General features: G+C 36.7%; 1 protein-coding gene across 1 annotated transcript; it reads right to left on the bottom strand.

Moving 5' to 3' along the window:
• Positions 1-2,144: 2,144 nt before the first annotated feature.
• On the bottom strand, positions 2,145-18,594 carry sctr (secretin receptor). Its single transcript, XM_056755478.1, has 13 exons — positions 18,469-18,594; positions 17,916-18,030; positions 13,590-13,685; positions 13,303-13,412; positions 12,869-12,978; positions 10,594-10,726; positions 8,576-8,729; positions 7,819-7,879; positions 6,504-6,573; positions 4,552-4,643; positions 3,326-3,464; positions 3,176-3,217; positions 2,145-2,964 (listed from the first exon to the last, which is right to left on the bottom strand). The coding sequence occupies exons 1-13, from the start codon at positions 18,514-18,516 to the stop codon at positions 2,812-2,814; spliced, it is 1,323 nt and encodes a 440-aa protein (XP_056611456.1). The 5' UTR covers positions 18,517-18,594; the 3' UTR covers positions 2,145-2,811.
• Positions 18,595-19,651: the final 1,057 nt, after the last annotated feature.

A 19,651-nucleotide genomic window follows, 5' to 3' on the forward strand; every position in this document is an offset into this window, starting at 1 on the left:
TTACACCTTCTATGTACATAAACTTGTTGTTGGACACTCCATAAACCAAAGTAGGATCATAACAATCATATGTTACTTACTCTTACATTGGCGGTTGGCAGTAAAATGAAATCAGCTATTTTATATGTCATTTAATATTACATTAAGGAGGCTGTATTGTTTTAAGTTCAGCATTTGTTTAAAAATCTTATATGAAATAGGTTGTTCAAGATAGGTACTCTATTTAAAATATTTTTTTATATATTTAACGTTATATATAACGTAATAAATATATAACATTATTATGTTAAAATAAAGAATGTTTTGAAATTCACAGCATTTCCACACAACTTTCTTTCACAAATTTAAAGGCTGCTATTGGACTATTAAAAGTAGACGTCATATTTTGCGACTACGCAATACTTTATGGAGAGCTTACGAACTACTAACTACCTTTCCGCTTTAAGACCAAATGGTGCAAACGTCTGTATATAATCTGTATTTTTTGGGCTTTCTTTTGGCAAGAAATCATTTATAAGAATATACCTCATCCTCTCATTTCATTTTTATTCCAGTAAATGTAGTTACCTAAAGGAACATTCCACTTTATCTGGAAATAGGCTCATTCTCCAACTCCCCCAGAGTTAATAAATTGAGTTTTACCATTTTGGAGTCTATTCAGCCCATCACTGTACCAGTAGCATCGCGTTCAAAAATGACCAAAGAGTTTCGATATTTTTCCTGTTTAAAACTTGACTCTTCTGTTCTTCTATTGTGTGCTAAGACTGTGTTCCTTGAGTGTTACTTTAACACTGATGAAATGTCATTACAGAGGGCTTGAGGAAGAAGACGTCTGGGTCCGTGTTTACAAAACATTTGATCTTACCACCTAAACAGCAGTTAATGTTTTAAGTTAAGATCAACTTTGACTAAGGAACAGATAAAGAATCATGAGCTGTGATTAAGAATGGGATTGACATCGTTGCTATGAATGATGTCCACAAGTTTACTAACAACTGTATGTATGTCCACAGTGACAGCTGATAGAAATGTTGCTTTGTTTAATAAAGCTGTTTGGAGTGCTAAGATGCTCAGTATAATATTAGTGAGTCCTGAAATGATCACTGTAGCTATTATTTTGATTTTCTACAAAATCTGTACGTTAGGAGCTACTTTTAGTTTTGCAATGTCATTCATTATTATTTTCAGTTAATGACATTCTTCATATGTAGCTCAATGTAAGAAGACTTCTAGGCCTCACTGTAAAATTTAGCTGCAGGTTTGCATGTAACTTACTTTAGATTTAATTTTAGATTAAGTCTTAAGCATAAACTTAACTATTTTATTTATGTTTCCTTCATAAAACAAGACTAAATATCTTTGGTCACTTTTCTTGATATGTAATTGTATCGTAATTTAAGAAGTTTTAAATCTTTTTACTAGAAAACAAGAAAAAACTGCAGATTTTTTTGAAGTGTTGCTGTGCTAATGCCAGTCTCATCTTGCTCATTTTGTTTTAATTTTGATGAAAGTCATTGAAAAAAGTACTGATAGGAAAGTAATATTAAGGAGTAATTAAATCTACAGTAAGTTACAGGAAAACCTGCTGCAAAACTACAGCAAAGTTTTACAGTGAGCTGTATTCACAATTTGATCACATAAACATAGAAATGTTTTCCTGAATAATAGCTTGTAGAATGAGCTGTTGTAATCCATATTAAAATAAAATTGTCCTGCATTTAAATGCTTGTGTGAAATACTGCAGTCAAAATCAGTAATTTAGCAGCAACCTTTAGCGTTACCATGTTTTGTGAATACAGACCCTGATCTGTAAAATCAACATGACTGAAAATAAATCTTTACAAGTTATTTAATAAAGCTTTCTCTTGCACTAACTTTAATTTCATAAAAACAAACCTTTTATTTCTGTCATAACTGATGTCATTTAGTGTGGAGAAATATCTTGTTTGCTCCATTTATTTTTATGGATTACACAACTCACAGTTTTACACATAATAATAAGTGAATCAAGTACTGCGTTATGATATATAGGCTATTTACACAAAGCCATGAAAGAACACAAATATAACAATCACATTTTGTGCTTTTCACTGTTGATAATGTTGTTTCATTTGATATACTGTAATGTAGAACACATAGACGCTCTTAAGAGCGACAAACACCAGGAGCCTCATTAATAAAGTGTTTTTACGATCATTTCTCAAAGTGAGATTCATAAGAACGAACGTACTCACGGAAAACATCAAATCTGAAAACATTTCAGATCTGAAATCTATACATGACAAATGATTGTGAAATTGCGCGAACAGTTTCAGATCTCCGCCTTTTAATGATGTCTAATTAATGTCATTAATACAATGAAGAGCATCTGTCAGCGTCCAAATCCTTTGTGAGCGGAAAGATGGTCTAATATTTCCAAAAGCCAAATCAAATCTGTGCGTACGCAGGTTTTATAAATGAGGCCCCAGCTTACAACAACAGTGCTAAATATAAATCTATAACATCAGCAGCGAGATGACATGAAACAGCACAGCCATGTGCGATGACAGAATTACAAACCCTAAATAACACTGAGAGCAAAACATGGCAATATAGCCATAGCCTCAGTTAGTTTCAAGTCTTATTATTGGTCTGGAGCAGGTTAAGCTTTCTCAAACAAATGTTTTTAAAATGAACAACTTAACAGTTTCTTGCATATCTAAATATTTTCTCTGGTTTATTTGTCTTGTACATCTCTGCTTATGCTTGCTGTTGGTTTGTCATATTAGTTGTGGAGTGTTAGGGTGTGTGTTGGTTGTTGTTGGGTTGTGTCTAGGTTGTGTTTGTGTTTGGACGTGTGAGCAAGGACACCTGTGTCAGTGGCAGGCCGCTGTGACTCAAGGAGTTGTGATGCACTCTGGGATCACCGTGGAGATGCTGCTTCATCCGCCACCGCCTCCATCGTCTTTGAACTTCATACTGTACCTGCCATGATTCAACCACGGTTAAGATCTACCAATAACCCATTAGTACTATTACACTATTTAACCATATGAACTCATTAAAGCTCTTTTGTTTTTCACAGAGCAGATTGCGATCATGAGAAAAACGTGTTTGTCTATACAGGAAGGATGTGGAGATCCTAACATGTGAAAATTTACACGTAATCATTTGGAAACCAAATAGATATACTGACCTCCCCATTTAAAAAACAGTAGAGCAGCGCCACAATAAAGCCCTGGAACAGCAAACACAACATGAAGCAGAACCCAATGACTACAGTGCAGGATTTGATCAGAAATTTTCAATCCTTTAGTGTGTAAATGTGTATTATTATTATTATTACCTGTGTGGATGCTAACGCAAGCTCGATAACGTTCCAGATTTTAAAAGTTAGGACATTGACTCTATCAGGGAAAAAGGCGAAGAGGACATACTGCAGTCCAAATAGAGACACCAGCAGGAATGTAGATTTCGCCAGCTTCCTACACAAAGTTTCACACATTGAAATAAGATAAATGTACACTTAATACATGAATAAACTCTGTAGAAAACATGAACTCAACTGATTCAGCAAAATTTATGAGACTTTCCGACGCGACATGTGAGAGAGGACATATGATGAGCAACTGGTTCACTTCCAATCTGTATATTACAGAATAATTCAGAACGCACTGGAGCACTTACCCTAACCCTAACCATATGTTGTGTAATGTGTGTGCTTACAATGCAATTACAGTTTAATTTAACATTGCTTACCCACAATTTCTAAAATCTCTGCTTTATGTTCTCTAAGCTCTTCATGAAATATGAAAATTTCACACATCTCTTGAAAGACAAACACTTCATTCCAAATTATTTACCTCTTGTAAATATTGTGTTTTGTTCGCACAAACCGACAAAAAGTGTGTCAAACAGAAAGATGATGAATGTAAAACACTTTCATTCCTCTAGCTCTCACATTTTCTCTAACTCTCACTTCTACATTTCATTACACAATCTGCCTCGATTGTTGTTCAAATAAAAAAAGCCTTCTTGAAGTCTTTTTAAGACTAATTTCACACCCCGCCATGTAAAAATCAGTAGTAAAGGTCAACAACAAAGCCTTTGACTGATTTATGATCTCTTGTTCCTGTGGCTCAATTGTAGAGCATTGCATTAGCAACGCAAAATGTTGTGGGTTTCGATTCCCAGGGAACACAAGATACACAAAAAATGTGATATCTTGAATACAACGTACGTCACTTTGGATAAAAGCGTTTGCTAAATGCATAAATGTAAATGATCTTAAATGTGGTTAAAAGTCACAGAGGAGGGATGATGAATCTCTAAGTTTTACTTAAAAATCTTGAAGGTTAACATTCAAATATAAAGCTATACACAGATACCTCTACCTTACATACATTCTGTTTGGCCATGGTCATTGTGTTAGTAAATATTTGCTTGAATATTGTAAGAAAAACACAATGTGTCGTTTGGTAGCATATGAGCAGAAGGTTCAAGAAGTCAATAGAAAATATGAAGCTACTATGAATATATAGCTACTGGCCAACACTGGACCTTTAAACTCACCTGTGATGATTCAACTCATTTCCATGCATGTCTGCAGCTTTCAGCTTCCCCACTAATGTCCGAATAATACTCATGAAAAACAGCATGTTTACCTGCAACACAATTCCCTTCAGACATCAAAAACCTCTTGGATACGACTGCAACCTCAGTTCTGCGATGAACAAGAACGTTCCCTTTACGACACTCGCTCAACGTTGTCTGGATGACATGATGACACTATTGGAGGTTGTGAAAGCACCCGCAAAATATCTCAGGAGTGGAACACCCAGTCGTCAACATAGGGCTGCACCATTACCATTACAGGTCCAACGATTATGTCATTGTTAAAATAGCCCGAATGCAAACTGTAAAAACAGTGGAGAATATGCAGGACTGTTCTCTATAACAACAACCAGAACCCTCTCTTTCTCAACACTATGAATTCTAAGTGCTGTACAGTATTGACTTTTTAAGTTGTGATCAGAAGCAAGCTTTTGTACCAAGACTGCAAGCGTCATCTCTATTATATAATTATTTTGGGTTCACAATTGATGATGTCAAGCAGAATATATTGTGTAAGCAGTAATGCATAAGTGATGTCCAGAAACCGGATGCGGCACGGCAAATCTGATCCATCATCTGTCGTCCAGCCAAAGAGTGTCATACAGAGTGCACTAAAGCAGAAGAGCGAGCATCAAGGTCACCAAATCACCTGTGATCTTCTACACAAACATCTATTATTGAATCCTTGTTTGGCATTTCTCTGTATCCAGCTGGATCCCTGATGGCAAACAGGCGACTGTGTATCATAGCCAAAGACACGGCCTCAAAGTGTGCATCCCTCCCTCACAGAGATTGTTCAGCACCACTGTCACTCATCACTACACAAAAATGTGTTCCTGGCAAAAAACTTTAAAGATTAAATATCACAGGCAGTTTCTGCCAATCTCATATTCATCTTGAGTACCTATAGAGTAGTATTGCATACATTGTATCTGCGATGAGTATTTAGATTGATCACATTAAAAGAGAGTTACAGTTGTACGATTATTTCCGGAAAAACACGAGCTGCTAGAGGAGGGATGGAACTACAGCACGAGCACGAGCACACAACACATCATTACATTAATCCCTTCGTGTTGTGTACGTTATGCACGCACACGCCGATTGCCAACAAAACACAGACGTATGAATTAGTTTGCAGTTCATATCCGGCATCTTTTCCCACAGAGCACGCCATCTATCAGTTTCAAACCATCCCTAAATCCACTGTAATATCCACCGTTTATATATATAAGTATATAAATCCACGACTGAAATACTGTGTACAAACAAAAATGTGTTTTTTGTACACTGATTTTTTTTAAAGAAATGTTATTTTCTTTCATTTTCGTATGAACGTTTTTGCTTTACAGGTTTGAGTACAATTTGAGTCGAGGAACACAGCTTTGCTCACACGGTTGACTACTTAAAATATTTATCCATTTTTAATGTGCTGTACAACACACGAAATGAATAATCCCAGAGACAATTTGAATGGGACTATCTGATGATTTGTCATAATCATGGAGCCTTAATGTGAATGTCCTGCCAGGACCTTGTTACAGATGTGAGGATGCAGGACCAGAACCTTGAGAGGAACCCAAGGGAACGCTCTGTGTCCAGAGAGGATTACATGATGTAAACCCATCCTCTGATCTATGCTCTGTTCAGGTCTCAGATTATGCACAAACCGCCACGTTTACAGTCACAGCAATGTACAGAAGGGGCTGTGAAACCCCACATTCATCTCGTTCAGTGGCACAGCATCTATCCACACAACATCGAGTGAGTGATGGGAAGGGAACTTCTATCACCAAAATACTGTGAACATGCATGAGCCGTAAGAGAGGAATTAATCATTTCAAATCAAGTATGGAGGTGAAGAGCGAGGGAGAATATGTAATGTGTGAGTACACAGAAGGTCTGCTTACTGTAATAAAAATGATGACTGGAACTCGAAGAATCCACCATATCCATCCATGATCTCTTGTCTCCCAGCACCTGATAACACAACATACGCCATCATTTTAACGTTTAACACAGATGATGTTCATCACTCCTGATCTACACACACGACTGCCTTTCAGTTAAAGACAGCAGTTTCTTCTATTTGCATAAAATATTTCTGTAAAAATAGTAACATAAATGAAGTGCCATACATACAATTCAAATATTGCTTGAGGGATCGCTCGAAAACATTTACATCTCATATATTGCCATGATTTTGTATCATGTATTGGCTACTGTACACATTTTATTTGGCGAAACATCTCGACTCATGTTCGACTAGATGGATTGACGCTTTTTTGTTCATATATAGAAGCTTTTCTGCACAACGCTTGATTCACAAGGGGCGTCGGCTTGATGGAGAGCATGTCTCACACTTGGCACTGATGCGATCGTCAACGGCCAATCACATTACACAGCAACCCACAAAAAGGCGGTTATTTATAACAGTAAGCTGTGATACGTTTGGTTGCGCTAGCAATTGTTGATGTTTATATGAAGTGTAAATGTAAGTACATTTTTATGCTTCTCTGTTTTTGCGTCTTGTATGAATGCAGTTGGCTAGCGTCTGCAATAGGGTATTTGCATACAGTGATCTGATTGGCTGATGCCTGTGTTGGCACTAGAAACGTTAACTTCAATAAATTGCTTTCTTCATTTATGTAATGATATAAGCTCCAAAACACATCTCATCAGTTATCATAATTAGAGTAGCTCACGTTAAAATAAGCCCCCATTGACGTTCCATAGTAGGAATGAAAATTATAATGGAAAGTCAATAGGGTGCTCACATAACTTGTCATTTAAAATTTTAAAGATTTCAACAATCAACCTTGCACACCTGTAGTCAATAGATAGGTGCGTAGAAAAAATTACCAACAGGTCAAAATATAAGCAATTTTAAAGATTAGAATTTTAAATGAAGGTTTTGTGTTACATTTTAAACTCTCAAATTCCATCTATATTATACAACACAAATAAAAAATAATTATTAGATTCCAATGGATCTTAAAAGTTAAATAAAGATTATTTTGAAATATATTCATAATTGTAAAATAATATATATATATTTTTTCTTAACAATAACATGAAGCAAATGTAACCAAATAACCGTTTACTAAGTAAAAATTGAAATAGCTTTAATTATGATACAAACATACACATCATCTTGTTGACTATTTTGATGAACTGAGAAGAAGTACAGCTACAAAGTGCATCAAGTATTTTTAATGTTTGTACCCTTCATCCTGATGCAGGTATTTGGCCAAACTCCAGCTAATAATGATCAGCATTGGGATCCCTGAAGGAATAAAAAAAGCTTTTATTGGATGTGTTATTTGCAGGATGAGAACTAAAGGAGAGATCCATTAAAAGGACTTTAAATCACTTCCATTAATCCAGTGTACAGTAAAGAACCGTGTGTGAACACTTCTGACCTGTAAACTCATACAGCAAAGAAACATTTTACCAATAAGAGATCTAAAGGGATCAGATTGACATCTTGGCCAAAAATTACACAAATTCACTTATAAGATTTTAAGAAGAAAATTCAATAATGTAGGAATGTGGATTAAAGATTTGATAAATAATAACATCATAAAATACAATAACCTATGTACAGCAATCCGTACAAATATGGCACAGTATACTGTATTAAAATGAAGGAATTTTCCATACTCATTTTTACATTTGCTTACCTGTATTTTACATTTTGCGCGGCGTTAATTTGCATTATAGCATTAACGGAAATGTTTGTAAAATAAAGGAAAATGTACTGGTTATTTTCTTACAGTGAGGACTATCGTGGCCAAAATAATTTATGATCATGATTTCCAGATAAATAAACAAAGTTTTAAGGAAAATTCATCTTTGACTAGTTTTCACTTTGAGATCGTTTTTACGTGCCTGAAATCTGGTGTGAGCACAAGAAAGTTCCTTCAATCATCAACAATGGAGTGAAATATAGTCTGTGTGTCAGAGAGAGAGATGAGCGTACCCCAGCCGAGCAGTGTGTAGCAGTGAAGGCGTTTGGTGTGTGAATGTAGAGAGAGGTTAATGAGACTGTGAAGATAATGTCCTTCCACCAGCAGCCAGCTGTAGTTGGCCAGGATGCAGTAATTGGACAGGAACAGAGCTACTTTACACCCAGGCTGAGAAAAACAGCACAAACACGTCGGCTCAGAGACCTTATCTGTAGATCTGTAGATATCAGTGTACAATGTCACACACACTCTAGGTCTTCTCGTTTTCACTGACACATCAACAAGAATCTTGCATCTGCTACGTGTTGACTTTATTATGTGAAGTTTGCAAAAAAAGTCTATGCAGTCAGACTGAAACTGTAATTTGAATAGGATTTCAAACAAGATATGAATGAAAATCACATTTCATTGGAGTTTTTCTAAATATGATATGAACAAAAATCTAATTTGGACAGACAGTGTGAACATAGTCCCTTGGATTGTGCCCTATTTTATCCCCAACACATAAAAGGTCAGAAACAATTGCAAAAAATTTGCCTAATATATTCCACTCTTTCATATGTGTCAATGATATAATCAATATTATTTACCGACTATTGCATGTGGGCTAAAATGGCATCAGGTGTCTCTAAAACAGACATCATTTCCCTTGTGCCTTTTGAAAGAAATGCGACCAAGTGAAGTAACTGCAGACTTAAGGGCTTTGTCCGTTTTTGCATATTTGCCTCTCGTTTGTACAGTGTCTATGAACTGTTAAAAGGCCACTCAAAATTCTTGATGGATGCAAAAAATGCAGAAAATCCAACAACAGACGGAAATATCGGAGGGAGTGTGTGACTGTGATTAACACAACGTGAAGTCGTATTTATTTTTTAACGTGCAGACATTTCGGACCCAATGTGCAATGTGCTTAAGTATTTAAGATGCTCGATATGAAAACTTCTATATCTTTGTAATCAATTTTATTTGTATAGTTCCGTGAACCAGAAGTTCCGATCGCTTTTACTTCCATATTCGGACACAATTCCGTGAATTTCAAAGGAGAAAATTAGTGGGCGTGGCTTGCATTTTTCACTGCATATTGATTGGATGTGTAAAAACAGCCGTTTCATTTTGAAATAAAACTGGCAGCAGACTGAAGGGGAAGAGTTTAGGGATGCTCCACCCAAGCCGTCTAACATACGACATTTGAGATGTATGGTCATCAGGGTAGAAGTGCATTTTCAGATTTTAAGGCAGCGATGAGGCGAGTCCTCCAAAAAATATTATTTTTGAATTTAAAAAAAATGTATGTATGTTATAACACTATACTTTGTATTATATAACCTTTGCATCAAATTACAAAAAATTGTTAGCGCTAATGCGAGGCCGTTTCTTATACCACGTCTGGAAGTCACAATAAATTTGACATCATTCTCTCTTTTGACTGCTGGTATCAGATTATCATTTTGTTCAAAGTAGTGAAAGAAACTATCGTTGAGTTTTTCTTTTGCTATTTGAGGAAATGAAAATGCAAAAAATCTGACTGTGGTAGTCTCCCGATTCACCACTATGACAACTTGAAACGTGACAAAGGTCCATTGGGGGAACAGGATAGATCAAGAATGAACCACAGGCATGGAACAAACAGACTTAAAGCAGATTTTTTATTCCCCGTCAGACCTACGCCGTAAGGCAATGCTCCGGTTTTTGTTTATACTTGTTTGTATTACAATCGAGAGCTTGTGAATCAGAATCGAATCAGAACATCAGAAGCGATACCCAGCCCTATTTAGCAGTGATAGCAGCAAGTAAACAGGCACTTCTGCACCTAGAGTTGTTACATACGGAAGAACGGGTAAATTATTTATGTAATTCGTTCGAAAATGTGTATGAGCAAACCCGATGATATCACAGAATATTTCGACCAGAAGGGACGAGGTTCAAGCAGACCAATCACAGCGCTTGTGGTCCGCTACACTAGGGTTCGGGTCTCTGTTTGTGCATGTGCACGTGTGTCTGTGTGTGTGTGCACGTGCGTTTGCTTGTCTACCGGATGGAAGTTGCAGTGATAATACTCCTGTGAGGAGTGCAGCGCAGCATCTCGGATAAAGATGAAGATGGCTCGTAGGATGAAGGACGTGAAAAGTTGCATATGAATGAAATTACGAGTACAGTGCAGCTTCCTGGAGGTTCAAGAACAAAGAATTAAATACGGGATTGACAGGCCTTACAGTTTAAACGAAATGTATGCAAATAAAATGAACCCTTTAAAAGTGCATTTAAATAAATCTATAAAAATAGTATGATCACTGTCTCTAAGTCAGGCTGTAGGAACTAACTGTGACATGAAACTTGGAACAGGAACATCTGAATTCTGAGTCTGATGTCATGGAGTGCAGCAGGGCTGTGGTTTAGGCACAGCAACGTTTATACACAAATTTGGGGGGAAACTCTCCATCTCCCATGCTGTCATTAAGAATTACTGTTATTTTAATTTGAAGTACTCTTTCAGAGGATTTATGATTGTTAACAATAACAGAACAAGCCACAGACTCGTGTTTCTCTACAGAAAAACTCAATGCGCTCCACAGCAATATTCCAACACTAACACACGTGTTTCAGCACATTTTCATTCAACACATCATAAGGGAAGTTTGTTTTGTAGAGTTATTTTATTGTAAATATTTTTTTTGTCAGTTGAACCAGTGTTGTTAACGTCTTTCAAAATGGTCTTTAAACCGATTCACTGAATTGTGTGTGTAAGAAATGTAATTTAGCATGTTGCTGTTTGAAAGTTTGTGTAATACTGTTTTTTCTGATACGGTGAGGGAAATAATCATTTGACCCTCTGCTGACTTTGTAAGTTTGCCTGCTTACAAAGAAATGAAGGGTCTATAATTTTTATGTTTGGTTTATTTAAACTGATAGAGACAGAATATTTAAAAGAATCAGGGGAAAAAATGATATAAAGGCTATAAATTGATTTGCATTTCAGTCAGTGAAATAAGTATTTGATCCCCGAGAAAAAATAACTGTGGACTTGGTGGAGAAAGCCTTGTTGGCAAGCACATACAGTATTTAAAACATTTCTGATAGTTGCTCACCAGGTTTGCACATGTGTAAGGACAAAGTCCACTCCTCTGTCGACCTTTAAGGTTTCTAGGCTGTCGCTCTGCAAATTGAAGTTTTAGCCTCCTTCACAGACACTTAATGTGCTTCTCCTAAAGCCACTCTTTGGTTGTCTTGGCAATACGTTTTGTGTCTGTGTCATGTTAAAGGCACATCCACGACCCATCTTCAGTGATCTAGTTCAGGGGAGGAGGTTCTCGTCCAAGATTTTACAATACACTGGCCCGTCTCTCATCCCCTCAGTGAGGTGAAGTCTTCCTTTACCCGTGAAAGAGAAACAGCCCTAAAGCAGAATGTTTCAACGCTGTACTTCTCTGTAGGGATGGTGTTCTTGGGTCAATTTTGGTCTCAAAGCAATGCCAGTACTTTCATCAAAGCCTTTTCTGAATCATTTTGATGTTCATGGTCAAACTTCAGACGAGTCAGACGGGTTCTCTTTGGCAGAAGGACCCTGCGGGTGCTTCAGGATTTCAATCTATTGTGTCGTAGCGTGTTACCAATGGTTTGCTTGCTAACTGTGGTCTCAACAGTCTTGAAATCATTAACAGGCTTCATCTGTGTAGTTCTGGGCTGATCTTTAACCTTTCTCATGATCATCTTTACTCCATAGGGGAAATCTTGCAGGGAGCTCCAGAACAAGAGCATTTAATAGTTATTTTGTATTTCTTCAATTTCCAAATAATCACACAACAGTTGTCTTCTTCTCACCAAGCTTCTGTCTGTAGCATATTCAAGGTTTGTGCAGGTCTACAATCTTTTCCCTGAAATCCTTTAAAACCTATTTGGTCTTGATCATGGTGTTGTAGAGGTTGAAGATACAGATTCTTTTATAAACATAACAAGCTGATTTAGGAGTTCTGTCTTAAAGTGACAGGACTAATCTGTGGTCCATACGCACATAACCAATCTGTGGAGCCAGAATTCTTGCTAGTTGGTAGAGGATCAAATACATATTTCACTGACTGAAATGCAAATCAATTTATAACCTTTATATAAAAATATTTCCCCTGATTTGTTTTATATTCTGTCTCTATCAGTTAAAATAAGCCTACCATAAAAATGATAGACCCTTCATTTCTTTGTAAGCCGGGAAACTTATAAAATCAGTAGGGGATCAAATCATTGTTTCCCTCACTGTATTGCTGTACAGTAATATGTGAATGTAAAGACACACAAACACACAGGTGAACTTTTACCTGAACACACACAGCACGGCGAGAGCAATGCTGAGCGACACAAGAGAGACGGTGTACCCGACAGAATACATGATCCTCACATAAAAGAAATACTCGTGTGAGACCAGCACCTGCTGAACACAGACATTTGCTCATCATATTTACATACATTAACATAGCTGTGGTATATTATTATTATGTTCTCTATAAGTCATTTTGAATAAATGTGTCTGCTGAATGACTAAATGTAAATGTTGACACCTAAGACAAAGCGCTTAACTGTGATGTTTCTCATTCATAAATCGCTAACAAAAGCTAAATGAATGAATAAAAAGGGATTATTTTGCTAACCATGATTTAAATGATTTCTTTCCGCCTTCAGTAATGTGATGTTTTAGGTTTCTTGAGTGTTTCAGGAATGGAATATAAGCACAGAAATGAAACTTGAATGTTACCGAGTCATTGGGAGAATGAAGGCTGTCGTTGAGCGCGTGACCACAGGACACTTCATACGGTGGAAACGTTTCTGACCAGCCGCTCTCCGAGCAGTTTCTCCATACAACTCCTACAGTCAAGAAACCCAAATCGGGAAAAAAGTGATTCTGAAGCATAAGACCTGTGACTGGAGTATAAATCAGCAGAAGATATGACAGAATTTAAGATTTAGATATCACAGAAATATGAGATTATATGGATAAAAAAGGTATATATATATATATATAAAACTGGGGGGGTGTCTGACCTTTGACCCTAAGGAATTTGGGACATGGCCGGGACACAGACTCTCCCACCTCTGCACGAGGCCAACAGTTCAGATGATCCCATAATGTATTGCAACCTGTTTTTAGGGAGTAATGAATCATTAAAGGCACAATTTATGAGAAAATCATTACACGACAGAATAGAGACAGAGCAGAATGTGTGTGTCTGCAGTGGATTGTGGGAGATTTTACGATGAACACATGTTTTATTTGTTGATTTTTTCGGTTTCTAAGCGTTCATAATTATTTTATTAATAAAACAGATTTTTTCAAAACACTATAAATTAATATTAATACTGTGAAAGGTTGAGAAAAGCTGAAGTTTTTGTCTTTAGTTCTGTGTTGTAATGATGACATTAAACATGTGTTGTGTTTTTAGTCTGATGTGTGTCATATATGATGGGCGGTACAATCTGTGGCTCTCCTGTTTTTGCCAAGTGTTGATATCCTTAGGACAACATCATGTTGACCCTGGGACAACATTTCAATCAACCAATCAGATTTCAGAAATATGTTTACAGTTTATTTTATGATTAATCTTCCAACCAGGATCAGGTGCTTCTAGACCATTGTTTTTCCATTTGACCATTGAGTTATGGTGAGGGTCGGGGTTCGGTGTGGGTTTAGGTTTTATTTTTAAAAATATTGTCCTTAAATCAACGAAATATGTTGTCCTGAGGACATCACACACTTGGCAAAATCAGGTCGGGCACAATCTTTCCAGTGGAAAGTAAGTGTATGGAAGAGATCAATCCTAACGATAGATAGCACATATAGAGCTTGAATCTAATAAATGAGTTTTAATTGAGTGTGTGTGTTATTGCTGTGCAATTAATCGAAAATTAATCTTTGGCCTTCAGCAATTACAAAAACAAAATAATGGAGGTAAAACGATTATTGTGCCACATTCCATTTTCCAAGGACCCTCTCTTTTCTTGTGGTGTAAATCCACAGCCCACCCCTTTCCTTTACAGGGGTTCAGCTGTGCTATTTCTTTACATTTATTTTTATTTGAATCGTTTGTAAATACAATGTCATATATGTTTTAAAAAAAGATATTTATATTTAATTTATCAAACGAACCTGCAAATGTCGCGACGTGCCAATCAGAATCAAGCATTCCAATGAGCCGTGTAATAAGTTTTGATAACAAACTCTGATCTGAATGCTTGAGGAAAAGCTGGCTTAACTTTCCATTGGTGTGTTTTCTACTCTCGGTCTGATGAATGACACAGTCTCTTTTTTTATCTGCTTGATGAACGGCAGGAAAAGTGTTGCAGGTTTGTAAATGTTAGTGTCGGTGCTCTGGGTCTCTCTAGTGAATGAGAGAGAGAGAAATAAACTAGAGGATCTTGTGAGATCTGTACAGTGCTATTGTCACCTGCCGGTGTTCACAGTTTCCTGTGTGTGTGTAATATTGACAATGTTTTCAGAATGAATTTCTCCTTTGTATAGACAGACAGAGGCTTTTATTAGTGCAGGTTTGTTTTATAGTTTTTCCTTTGACAGACGCTTTTCTCCTGACTGACTCACGGTGCATTTCAACTACATTTTTCTAGTTTGTGTGAAGTGAACCCGTGACCCTGGGATTCCACCTGACCTATAGGAATAGTCCGTTTTCACCTTAATACTATCCTAGTTTTATTCCTGAGTTCATTTTAATTTCATTTTGGTACTTGCTTCTGTCATATTTTATTGATTGTCTTTTGAATATCGTTATTTTTTATATTTGTTTCAGTTTTAATTTATTTCCAGTTAATCATTTTAGTGCCTCAACCTTATCTGATTTCCGTTCATTAGTAAGGCAATGCTTCTAACATTTGTTTAAAGTCAGCATGATGAAACGGAAGCAGCGATGGTTGTATTTTCTGTTTTGTGACACTTAACGGAGTGAACGCCGCGGTCTTTTCCAGGGCAGAAATGAGTCTCTGATAGCCCCCGTTACTCCCCCCTCGTGCCATTACTTGTGACAGGAAGTGAAGAGAGGTCGTTTTGAGGGGAAAGGAGGTTAACATTCTTGATTAAACATTATGAAGGCATGTGAATAAAAAAAACTGAATGAAGCGTATGGATTATAAAAAAAAGACTACATAGCCCAATAAACAATGAGAGTTGTCAATATCAATTTGAAAGTAAAGTTTTAGATTTTAATTAACAGGATTAATATAATAGTTTGTCAACTTTCCAAAATACAATTTTATAATGAATCTATTGTCATTCAGACCTAACCCAATACAAATCTGTGCTACAAACGCATCCAATGAACTCCACTATCTTCATTCCTTTTGACAGTTGTTGCTCAGTTGCATAATGTCATGTTGCTGGACATCACACAGTTTCTGTTGCTTATGTCTCTGAAAACCACAAAATCTCTTTTGAAATGAACAAGCAGTTGTTTTGTCACTGTACGTTTCAAGAGGTCTTTATTGTGTGCTGCTGTCACTTTAAGACTGAACCTCAGTTATCCACCGTGAGCAGATCCTAAAACACTTAAAAAGCCATGTGTGCACATTACACCTGAGTAATGTCACCGAGTCTTTGTGTGTGTGTGTGTGTGTGTGTGTGTGTGTGCGTGCGTGCACGCGTGTGTGAACTGGCTGCGCTGGAGGGTGTTTTATCTATAATCTGATAAGCATGTGAGTTATTGATAAATTATGGAGGCTTTTCACCAAACTTCCCCCATATCACATAACACCTCTTAGAAACACACCTAAACACACCTAAACACTTGTCACACTTACACAGAGAGAGAGAGAGAGAGACGGGAAGAGAGAGTGAGAGAGAGAGAGAGAGAGAGAGAGAAAGAAAGAAAGAAAGAAAGAAGGGATGAGATGGGGAGAGAGAGAGAGAGAGAGAGAGAGAGAGAGGATGAAAGAGAGAGAGAGAGGATAAGAGAGAGAGAGAGAGAGAGAACAACCAGCACAACACAAAACAACACTGACAGAACAACACACACAAACTGACACTATCACCCTCATTGATAACTTTGAATAAAACAGTTTTTCTGTTAATACTGAGATGTATATATATATATAGATTTACTTATAGACTTTTAATTTTATTCTATATCATTTTTTATCTTAATCTGTATTTGTGCATGTTTATATTTAATTTTGTGCTTTGGCAATGTAAATTTTATTTTATCATGCCAATAAAGCTCCTTTGAATCTTGAATCTTGAGAGAGAGAGAGAGAGAGAGGATGAGAGAGAGATAGAGAGAGAGAGAGAGAGAGAGAGAGAGAGAGAGAGAGGATGAAAGAGAGAGAGAGAGGATAAGAGAGAGAGAGAGAGAGAGAACAACCAGCACAACACAAAACAACACTGACAGAACAACACACACAAACTGACACTATCACCCTCATTGATAACTTTGAATAAAACAGTTTTTCTGTTAATACTGAGATGTATATATATATATATTTACTTATAGACTTTTAATTTTATTCTATATCATTTTTTATCTTAATCTGTATTTGTGCATGTTTATATTTAATTTTGTGCTTTGGCAATGTAAATTTTATTTTATCATGCCAATAAAGCTCCTTTGAATATTGAATCTTGAGAGAGAGAGAGAGAGAGAGGATGAGAGAGAGATAGAGAGAGAGAGAGAGAGAGAGAGAGAGAGAGAGAGAGAGAGGATGAAAGAGAGAGAGAGAGGATAAGAGAGAGAGAGAGAGAACAACCAGCACAACACAAAACAACACTGACAGAACAACACACACAAACTGACACTATCACCCTCATTGATAACTTTGAATAAAACAGTTTTTCTGTTAATACTGAGATGTATATATATATATAGATTTACTTATAGACTTTTAATTTTATTCTATATCATTTTTTATCTTAATCTGTATTTCTGCATGTTTATATTTAATCTTGTGCGTTGGCAATGTACATTTTATTTTATCATGCCAATAAAGCTCCTTTGAATATTGAATCTTGAGAGAGAGAGAGAGAGAGAGAGAGAGAGAGGATGAGAGAGAGATAGAGAGAGAGAGAGAGAGAGAGAGAGAGGATGAGAGAGAGAGAGAGAGAGAGAGAGAGAGAGGATGAGAGAGAGATAGAGAGAGAGAGAGAGAGAGAGAGAGAGAGAGAGAGGATGAGAGAGAGAGAGAGAGAGAGAGAGAGAGAGCGAGAGAGAGAGATAGAGAGAGAGAGAGAGGATGAGAGAGAGAGAGAGAGAGAGAGAGAGGATGAGAGAGAGAGAGAGAGAGAGAGAGAGAGAGAGGATGAGAGAGTGAGAGAGAGATAGAGAGAGAGAGAGAGAGAGAGAGAGAGAGAGAGAGAGAGCATCTCTGGCTCGCCTGTGTGTGTGGACCCGATATCTGTCATGTTCTCTTGATGGATGATATTGTAGCAGTTTTCCTCCTCTCTGAACAGAACAAAATCTGGATCACATTCTGGAGGAATTGCACACACCTTCATTCATAGACACACAGAAAGAAACAAAGTCACAATGACTAACAAGTAACATGCTCAGAATCGCTTTTATATTATTTTATGAAAACAAAAACAACACCGTGAGTTGGGAGTCAAATAAAAGAAGTTATTGATAATGTTCAAGTATTTAATAAATAATACATATGTGTGGAAAAGAATATTGTACAAGTCACAAGTATTGGCCACGTGTACATTTTTATTCAACTTCATAAAAACAATATCTGTCGGCCAGGACAATCTTATACATTTTAATTACGTGACTTTTGCCGGCAAAATATTAAGGCTATGTAATCATTTTTATATCCATGAAAATTTCACAACGTCCAAACAAATAGAAAACTATGAATACAGATAAAACAAACTTTAAAGCATGTCACAAAACCTTCAGACTTTCACACGTGCTGCATGTAAACTCACATGACAGGAGAAGAGCAGGAAAGCCGCGAGCGCAACAGAAATCCTCATTTAAAACCTGCGCGATCGGTCGAAAGACGTCGAGGAATATTTTCTGTCTCGTGCTCGTGTAAATATCGCAGGTGATCAGATCAGTTCATCTCTTTCATCTCCTCTTCTGCACGAGCGCAGTGAGCAGAGCGCGCGACGCGTCCAGTGAGTTCACGGCAGATTCAGCGTGAAGAATGAAGACACCGCGGGCGCGCGCGCGATCACATCCCTTCAGACATCAGTCTGACCTCACTCACGTCGATCTGCCCTTAAAAATACTGCCTCATACTGTAGTAAAATTAATAGATATTGTAGTGTTTTCAACCTGACTATAGTAAATATTGAATTATAGTCTATTGTGTTAAATTTAGTCAATCAGCACAGTCAGAATACTATTTGTCAAGTTCCTTTGCTTTTGCAAAGTTATAGTGTGCAAAACTCCCCACTTGACAGGGCAGCTAATTTTCAGGAAGACTTTACAGGATTCCACTCATCACACTTTTGCTTTCTTTTCTTTATTTAGAAGATTGATGCAATATGAATATCCAGGTGAAAAACCTTTAAACATGAATAAATACCATTTTAAACAATGAAACAAAAATAAATACATTCAATGAAACACATGAGTATTAAATTCTCAATACCCAGAAATAATTTAAATATGGCACACATCTGCAATACTTTCACAGTATGGAATTTGGCTCAACCTCGTGATTTACTATGCAATAAGTAAAATGTAAAATGAATTTTACATTTTACAAAATATGATCATGCAAAAATTGTGAAACAAAAAAACAAGAGAATCAATTAAATTCATGTAATTAATTAAAACAAAAACAGAACATTTTATAAGCCACCAAACAGAGAAACAAGCCACTGGACCATCAATCCATCAACACAACAACCAAATCATAATACACATCAATCGTGAAAGAGTTCTGGCAGGATATTTAAAAGACATGTTTTAATAAAGATACAAATAAAGCAAGTTCTGGCCATTTTTGGTTTCGCCGCAGTTTTTCATTTCACGTACAGCATGCGATGAGTTACATTCAAACTCCACTCAATAACTTACATGACAGAGCTTAAACAACCATTTATTTCATGAATAAACATTCACGCTCTCCTCTAAAAATGCTGCATTTCAAGAAGGCAT

Source organism: Triplophysa dalaica, chromosome 8 (genome assembly GCF_015846415.1).
Source record: "Triplophysa dalaica isolate WHDGS20190420 chromosome 8, ASM1584641v1, whole genome shotgun sequence".
Taxonomy (NCBI): domain Eukaryota; kingdom Metazoa; phylum Chordata; class Actinopteri; order Cypriniformes; family Nemacheilidae; genus Triplophysa; species Triplophysa dalaica.